This window comes from Mya arenaria, chromosome 6, assembly GCF_026914265.1.
Source record: "Mya arenaria isolate MELC-2E11 chromosome 6, ASM2691426v1".
Lineage (NCBI taxonomy): Eukaryota > Metazoa > Mollusca > Bivalvia > Myida > Myidae > Mya > Mya arenaria.
The window spans coordinates 11365497-11375245 of NC_069127.1; the positions used below are offsets into that span (position 1 = coordinate 11365497).

A 9749-nucleotide genomic window follows, 5' to 3' on the forward strand; every position below is an offset into this window, starting at 1 on the left:
TTTTCAAGAAACCATTAAGTACCTGTTAATAAGCCAATAAATCAATCACTAAACCAACACTATATAGGCATATTAGCAAAAGAGTGCCATACACATTGAGAAACCCGTTATTGAGAAGGGGGAGGGGGGGGGGGGGGCTATGGGATTGTATTTAGTAAGTGTTTACCTTTTGAATTCAAGGGAATTAAATTGAATTGGGATATTTCTATGCCCCCAGCATCTATAGATGTGGGGCATATTTTTTTTGCCCTGTCTGTTTGTTGGTTTGTTTGTTTGTTTGTGTGTGTTCAACTTTAATATTGGCCATAACTTTTGAAATAATACAGATAGAGACTTCACATTTGGCATGCATATGTATTTCATAAAGCCACACATTTTGAGGGCAAATATTACCCGGTCAAGGTCATCGTTCAAAGTCAGCGGTCAAATATATAGTTCGAGGGTTTGTCGCAAGAATATTGTTACTCCTTCACAATTGTGAAGGAGTTACAATAGTCTTTCGCCAAACCCCGATTACCAATTTTACCATTGTCCATAACTTTTGAACCATTATATACGCATACTTGAAACTTGGCATGCATGTACGTCGTCTGAAACCAAACATTTGAGTGGTTGCATGTCAAGGTCAAGGTCACCATTCAAGGTCAAAGGTCAAATTAAAGTCAAAGGTCAATTTTTATGCCCCCACCTCTTTTTTGCCTTTGTCCGTCTGTCCGTCGGTCATTCCGTCCGTCCGAGCCAACAAATGTGGGTTTATGAGCTTAGGGGATGAGCCTAAGACAAAAGAATGCAATAGGTTCATTCCGTAAGCCCATAATATCTTTGTTTATTACGGGCTTTTCCTTTGATCTTTTAAAGAACAAAAAGCCCATAAACACACAAATTTTGGTATGTCCGTCCGTCATTCCGTCTGTCCGTCCCGAAAAGTTAGTGTCGTCCATAACTCTAAAAGCGTTTGATGTACAGACTTGAAACTTCATGGATGTATTACTCGGGGTGTGAACTAACGCACCTGGGTATTTTCATCCGGCCAAAATTTATATTTACGGAGTTATGGGCCTTGATTTTGTGAAAAAGCGGCATTTTAAGTTTGTGTCGTCCAAAACTCTTAAAGCGTTTGTAGTAGTGACTTGAAACTGCATGGATGTATTATTGAGGGTGTGAATTTGTGCACCTGAGTATTTTTAGTCAGCTAAATTTTATTTTTACGGAGTTATGGGCCTTGATTTAGTGAAAAATCTGCATTTTTGACAAAGCGCTAGTGGGGGCATCTGTGTCCTATGGGCACATGTTCTAGTTTTTGTGACAATAACCTGTGGGGGCATATGGACACATTTTCTAGGTTATCATGATTAAGCAATTTCTGTCATCAGGATAATTCCCCATATAAGAAAGTCCCCACAAATAGAAAAAATTACCATGGTCCCTGAAAACGAAGGTCAAATATTTCTACTAATGTTGACAATGACCTTTCCTTGTTGGAGGACATAAACATTTGAGTCTCTTAAAATACGCTATATCTACGATATGTGTATGTTTTATGTTAAAATCAATAAAATCGAAGAATACCAAGCGAAACTGCTTGTAACTTAATGACTCCATGAGTGATTCACTCAACTTAAGTTTCACTGTTATAAAAAGACAAAATATAACTTTTCTGATTTTCTATCCCATGTAAAGAAACATCATGCCATTTACAGAAAAAATGCTACCTTACAGATACATATATAGAAAAGAAGAGCCACTGAAATATCTTTAAGATATATGATTAAAAAATGCAATGAAAATAAATTGGTAAGAAAATATGGTTGGAATTAAACAATAGGTTTGCTGGCCCATGGCGGTTTAGAACTTCTGAGTAGTATGCATATTTGATATTTGTCAAAGAAGATTGTATGGCGGCCGCTGTCTCGGCTCTGTTTCTTTCTTTTAAAACACACACATAAACATGTTCTTTGTTATAGTGTTTGAGAACTCAGATATTCAACTGAAGCATATTAAATGTTTTGTTTAAAGGCCTCTCAAAGTTGGCAAGCATTGTAATATTTAGCACTGTCCTCGTAATGCCGATAGGTTATGGGGGTCCTCATTGCCTTCGAAAACATTGACAAATAAATAAATGGCAATTTCATAGAAACCAAAAATAGAAACAATATATAATTTTCAACATTGGAAATTGCCGTTCATGAACAATATATACTGAAAAAGACGACGATGTAGCGTCCATATAAACAATGGGTCCTCCGAGCGTCGATATATGTCAAGGTCCTCAAAGCGCATGCAATACACGTATGTGTGTGTGTGTGTGTGCGTGTGTGTGTGCGTGCGTGCGTGTGTGCGTGCGTGCGCGCGCGTGCGTGCGTGCGCGTGGGTGGGTGCGTGCGTGCGTGTTTTTGTGGGTGGGTGGGTGGTCGCGTGCGTGCGTGCGTGCGTATGCGTGTGTGTGTGCGTGCGTGCGTGCGTGTGGGTGGGTGTGTGCGTGCATACGTTCGTGTGTGCGCGTGTTCGTGTGTGGGTGGGTGCGTACTTGCGTGCATGCATGTTTGTGGGTGGGTGCGTGCGTGCGTGTGTGTGTGTGTTTTTGTGGGTGTGTGTATGTGTTTATTTGTGGGTGGGCGCATGCGTGCGTGTGTGCGTGCGTGTGTGCGTGTTTGCGTGCGTGCGTGCGCGTGAGCGCGCGCGCGCGTGTGTGCGTGTGTGTGTGCGTGCGTGCGTGTGTGCGTGCGTGCGCGCGCGTGCGTGCGTGCGTGTAAAAAGTTATAGATAGTGTATAATTATCAGATTGGTATACTGAATAAAGATGAAATTGTCTTGTTAAATGGTTATTTGTTTCATCATTTATTTGTTCACCAAAGATAATTCTACTTTCGAACATATTTATCATATAGATTTGATCATGGGCCATGTGTTCTAAGCCGAATGTGTATGTACAAACGTGAGTTCATAAAAAACGCACAGAAAGATTTCATAATTGATATATTTAATTAGTTACATTGAATAAAAAAGATAGTGTTGTTAAAATTGTGATATTAATAAACCTATTTATAAGTCTGTACAAGCCATTTTATTACATTCATTTGATCACTGGTCATATTGGCCTATTTCAAACATTTATCGTGGTGTATATTTCTTTTTAATAAACTGTCTTCTTCTATCTATAAGATACAAGGTATTATAACTATTTTATGCAAAACATGCATTTTTGAGAGGCGTGGAACACCTATCATTTGTAACCGAAATTATGTTTTAGTACGGCAACAAAACCTTCAACAAGGGTCGGCTTATGAACATCGGGTTTACGGAAGCGCGGAAACACGATGAGTTTGACTGCTTCATCTTCCACGACGTCGATCTCATACCTGAAGACGATAGAAACATGTACACGTGCTCTGAGAACCCTCGTCATATGTCCCCGGCCGTGGATAAGTTTAATTATACGTGAGTAGTAAGGCATTGTTGATTGCTCTTTTTGTAGTGGTTACCGGTGTATTGAGGCTAACAGAGTCAACGGCTCTGCAGATGCCATTATGATTCCGCCCTACATACACGGACGGGTGCGCATACGGCCACACACGCACGCACGCCCAAAAGCACAAACGAGTATTTTTTAGAAGGTTTTGCCCTGGTAAAATGTCCTACTTATATACGGTCAGTTTTGCAAAGCTTTTTTTTAGGCTTTGTTATATTTATACATCTGAAAAAGCATAATTATAGCGGATTGAACTAAACAATAATAATCAATGCTTAAATTTATTTCAAACATTCCAACAAATGTTCATAAAATAATCATTCGGAGCCAAGATTATAATATCTTTTTGTTCATATACTTTTTACGGTCTAGACAGCAATTACAATCTTTGCAGTGTTTTTGTTTCTTAATTACCTACTTTTTTGAAAAGAGTGATTTAACCCCGCTACCCGTTGGACGCCTCTCAAGCAAAATTAAAGCTGATGAAGTAACTGTTAAATTTCCGGTTTTATTTAGAAAAAGTTATCTGATGTTCTTTTTTATTGTTTACTATTCACTTGTTTTTAATGCAAACATTTTATAAACATTAATCAATTAAGTTATATTAGTGCGTCTATGTTTCAAAATAACGAACACACGTTTATAATAAACAGGGCATGAATACATAACCAATTTACTACGCCGCCATGTCATGTATTGAATGAACATTTGGAAGTTCGAACGTGTTAGCAAAACAATAACGGATAACCATTGGATATGAAATATTTTTCTCCGTTTAAGAGTGTGTTTCATGAAACATTGATATTCAGTCATCTCACTAAGCCAAAGACCTATCTGAATAGTTTGATGACAGGTCAATTTCCAGGTAAAGAGTGAGGAGTACGCTATAATTTTGAGGCGTGGGTGGGGTTAAAAAACTATATTTGAACGATGATATAACATTCTATTTATGTTCGATCAGATGTTTTCGCCTGTAAATTGTTTTGTATGAAAGCAAATGTTCTAACACGTTCTAACCAAAACGTTTGAAAAACGGGATAACCATTTTTCTAAAAAACCGAAAGTTGTTTATTTCCAAATAAACCTCTATTTAACTTTATGTATCCATTTTCATTTTTAATATATTTGGCCAACATTTTCTTGTTCAAAGTTAAATGTTTTGTTTTGATGAAGGGGAAGTGACTCTAAATTGATTAAAAAAGTAGTTCTTCAAATTGAAAATTTCACTCCTTATATAAACAGTTAAAATATCAAATTGGTATTTTCACTGTTGTTATTTCACTGATAAATTTAATTGAAAAGCATGAAAGAAAATATATTACTTTCGATATCAACCAGGAAGTTTGTCAATATTTACATTGCTCTTTTCTGTTTAACAGATAAGAACTAACGTTCATTTAACAGAACAGCTTAGTGGCGTCACAACATTGCTGCACTCCGAATGCACAAGCGGGACGCCATTTAACCAATAGTTAACGATTTCTCATACATCGGCCGTTCCTTTTTTCGGCCGTCAACACAATGTTCTCCTCAATCTTAGCAACCACAAGTTATAATTACGTGGCATTTATTATCGAATCAGGTAGTGTGCTTGAGGGGTCATAGTTGTTGTTTGAAGGGCTTGTTTTTATGAGAAATTAAAAAACAATTGCCCTTCGATGAAAACGTAGTTTCATAAAAAAAACAACATTGGCTACAGAATGCCAAATGTTATAATCATCCCTTTCAAATACTTTGCCAGCTTCTTGCGTAGACAATCTGCGTAGATAGATAGATAGTTTATTCACTATAAGCTTAAAGCCCATGAGTAATACATATTTCAAACGATAAAATATAGAGAATAAAACATTTCCGGTATGCACAATGATAATACTTTTCTTACAATTTCCATCAATTTCTATGGTGATAATTACACCGATATAATACCGATAATTAGACTGATATCAATTTCTATATCAGACACATATATATTTTCAAAACGATTAAAAATTGAATGCGAGATGATGCAATCCAATACAATTTTCAACTGAATATATATATTATTTTCAACAATAAATTTACAAGTGAAAATGTTAATTTGGTTGAATAATGATTTATAGAAGCATTGCCGTGTTCGAGGATTTTTTAAGATATCCATATCATATCCGATATATCTTTACATGTTACATTTGGAGAAAAGTGTTAATTATAGTATGTATTTTGTCGTATTTTAAAACTTTTAAATATATAGCACGATAATTTGCGTATAGTATTTATGTTATTCGTTGAAAGAAGTTCAGTGAATTTCATAATATTTGGGCGACGCCAGTAATATCGACATATGTATGATTTCCGTAATTCATGATATAAAGGACATTCTAAGAGAAAATGAGATTCGTCCTCCAGAGTGTTACACAGTTGACATTTTCTTTCATTTCTTGGGGTTATGTGTGGTTTATGCCATCGTCCCATTTCTATTTCGAGTCTATGGGAAGATAACCTAAGCCTTGAAAGAGCGTTCCTGTGATGTTTGTTCTGGATATTGTCTAGGTATAATTGAAAGTTAAAGTTTGAGAATAATACATAGGAGGAAGCTCTCGAAGAATCTCTCAACTCTTCATTCCATTTTTGCATAAATATATCTCTCGCTCTTTGTTTGAAGATATATAAAAAGTAATTAATGTTTCCGACACCTTGATTTAGCCAAACGTCGTTAAACCCCATTGATTCTAACATAAATTTGACTTTATATGCCCAATTGAATTGACCGATATTGTCTTGTATATCTGATATCATTGAATTGTATAAAAGTTTTACGTATTTTCTGTCATTCGACATTGTCAATCTTAACCAGTATCTGATGATAGACGTCATTCGATAAAATAGAGAGGGGTTCTTCCCAATTCTCCGTGAATAAAGTTGTTTTGTGTTGATAATTTTACTCCAAGTAAGTTTTTAAAGAAATGAAGATGATTTTTTTCTAGTGAATCTGCTCTTAGGAATCCCCATACTTCTGGCCCATAGTTGAGTATAGGTAATATAAGTTTGTCGAACAATGAAACGATGTGGCTTAATTTGATGTAAGTAAATTTAGATAAATATATTTGCGTATGCATTACATAGAGAAGCTTGAAATATCATTCTTACCGTTAAAAACTCGTTGAGTAAGACGCATAATTATCAAAATCGAACGTTTTTTGTTGCGGTTTATCATGTAAAACTTGCAAAAACAACCCGTACGTTATATATACAAAAATAAAAAGTCTGTAAGGAAGTGATACTATTTTAAATCATTTAATTTAAAATTGACAATTATGTTTACCATCACAAAAAATATATCTGTACTCCTTTCTTGAGTATCCTTCTGGACTCTCAGGGGTTATATTATGGCAATTATCCGCGGAAGAAATTTAAGATACCTGTATTTGATGAAACCGTTGTACTGTACATTAAATATGTGTCAACATCCATTTCTATAAGTAAAACAAAATGATAGTACATTTGTTTGATAAAAGTGTTTACGTTCTTTTGTCGTGAAGAAGTAGGTAGGTACATGTAGTACGTTTCATGATTTATACATTAATCGTTACGGATATCGTCAAAACAAAGTTTTGAATGATAATCGAGGTACGTTATTCTAGAATAATTTCTGTTGTATTACTTTTTAACTATGGTATAATCGTAAACACAAACAATTGTAGTTAGTCAGAGGTATGCAGTTAATTTTACAGCACTTTATGAACAGTTGGAAACACTGAAATGATGCAGAATGTTGATTGCATTGTCACCAAAATGTGGGTTATATGCTTGCACTAAACAAAATGGGGGGGTTAAGATACGAAATATCGGCCAGGAAACGTGTACAGTCGAGTTATAACCATGACGTTTGGAAGATAGGAATATATACACGAAAGCACGGTTACAACATGCAGAGATATGCCATATTTGTGAGAAAATACGAAAAAATGAGGATAAATTCAACACATTTATTTGTAAATATTGCATCTCGAGCCACAATCTGTTCAATAACTTTTTTATCTTTAAGTTATGATACCAAACCAAGATGTCGATTAAAGAATATGTTTTTTCCCACACACTTAACGCATTCATTTTTCAAAATAATAAAAAAAGTCAACTTACCAGGCAAAAAATGGTCCCAGAATCGGTATTTATCAATCCAAATACGTCATTTTGTTTGCCATGAAACATTTTTCTCACTTAATGTTTGACAGAAACGAAATTACGTCCTCCCCCTTGTTTCTTGTCTACATTGTGTTGCAGATTGCCGTTTATGACGCTGGTTGGGTGGAATAGTCAGCATCAAGGCAAAACGTTTTATTTCAAAACGTTGTGTGTTGCAGAATGCTGTACAAGAGTCTGGTGGGTGGGGTACTCAGTTTCCGGGGTAAACATTTCACCAAAGTGAACGGTTATTCGAACCTTTTCTGGAGCTGGGGCGCTGAGGATGACGATATGCATACAAGGTAAACAGGCTTAAATATGATTTAACATTAATATAAGTGCATTCCCTTTAAAGGTTAACTCAGTAAATATTTTGAGTAAACTTACTCCGTACATCAAATCCTCACTAAACCAGAATCCTCACTAAACCGGAAATTTTGCCCAGTCCGGACCTTGTCCGGTTTAGTGAGTTTCCACTGTATAAATTAAACATATCAACGACTGCAGAAACAGTTGAACGGCGATCTCATGAATAGAGATATTTACGGAAATGGAGTGCTTTAGTGCAGAGCATACACCTAAACTAAAGTTCGCAGTGTCGGTCATACTGTTCCATGGTCATGGTTCAGTCAATGGTGCAATATGTCATTGAAATAAAAACGCTTTGCCACAAGGGCAAACAGCATGGCATGCTACTTCTAATTTGATAAATACAGACATTGAAAGTTTCAAATCATCTGAAAGCTATTTTGGAGGGCATAAACGCACATGCATGTATACTGGGAAGGAGACATGTTGGTATATGCTGTCCCTATATCCGTGCGGTGAAAATGTAAACAACAAGGTAAATCAAAAAGATCTAATATGTTCAGTATTTTTCAGAAATCACAAACAGTTCAACTCCTATACAGATAGTATGTAGACCATGTTTTGATTTGGTTTAATAATTATTCAATGTCGTGTGTTAAAGTGAAAAAGAAAAAAAGTAACTCTGAGTAATCATTTCGCTTATTTCCCTTGTATTCATGCCAAGTTAAACATACATTCGACAACTACCGTAGAGTCTACTTTTGCATATTGTTTTGAATGATGATCAGACAAGTATTAAAAGTTTTACATTTTAATTCCTATAAAAGTTCATTGGAACGATAAAAAAACGGCTAAGAACGCTGCATTGTTAAGTGGTTTATTTGTTTTATGATGTTGTATTTTCCAGACTTTCAGCCTCGAAGTTAAGTGTTGAACGGCCCTCAATTACTATTGGACGGTATACAATGATAAAACACGACAGAAAAGATGTTTCCAAAGTCAGGTTAGCAACCATACACTTTCTTGGTAAGAATTAAATGAATCTAAGAACAGGTCAGCGGCATGTTATGTAACCAAGATGCTGTTCGGAGACATACAGAGCTAAGTCCATATATACAAATGCAAATTATCCTTATCAGTACATATTGGATTACCTCCTTGGCACAGCTAGTAAAAAGTCTTTCAAAAATCACTTGGAGGGTTTAACCAGTTGAAGAGACAATTATAGTTCGTATTTGTATTTATGTTGCTTGCGCTTCTTAAAAATGCACGCAATACATTAAATATTCAAATTCACATCATTTGTTTCAGTTGTTAAAACTTTGTAGTTAAATTGCAATTTACAGTTCTTCAAATCCACCTTATTTCACCTCAATTTAGCTAGTGTCAATGTCATCAGCTATTAAATAATTACTGAAAGTTTTAATGCACCTATTCACAAAAAGGTGATATCTAAATAATAAAATTCCCTTTTTATTGGGTTGTATTAAGTGTATCAGTATTAAATGTATACCTTTTTAACAATTTCAAGCCTTCAATGAGGACAAGATGTCGGCACTTTATGGCAGTGTTCAGCAAACGTTAATTATATAAGTACACAATGCATCTACATAATATCTCTTGATATAGAATTGTTCTGAATAAGTACATACTTATGGGGAGTTTTTTTTATTTCAGATTGGGCCTTTTAAAAACATCGATAACACGTTACTTAAAAGACGGCCTTAATACTTTGGAGTACAAAATGGTTGAAACCCGACTTGAGAAGCTGTACACACGTATGATAGCGGATGTGGGTGATCCCCCGTAG

The 9749-nt window shown here is 35.5% G+C and overlaps 1 protein-coding gene across 1 annotated transcript in view; it reads left to right on the top strand.

Moving 5' to 3' along the window:
- LOC128237563 (beta-1,4-N-acetylgalactosaminyltransferase bre-4-like) overlaps positions 1-9749 on the top strand; it is a 29953-nt gene extending 20204 nt beyond the window's left edge. Inside the window, exons 4-7 of the mRNA XM_052953154.1 lie at positions 3251-3438; positions 7810-7932; positions 8847-8942; positions 9617-9749. Coding sequence (XP_052809114.1) covers positions 3251-3438; positions 7810-7932; positions 8847-8942; positions 9617-9749 — 540 coding nt within the window. The remainder of the gene's footprint in view (positions 1-3250; positions 3439-7809; positions 7933-8846; positions 8943-9616) is intronic.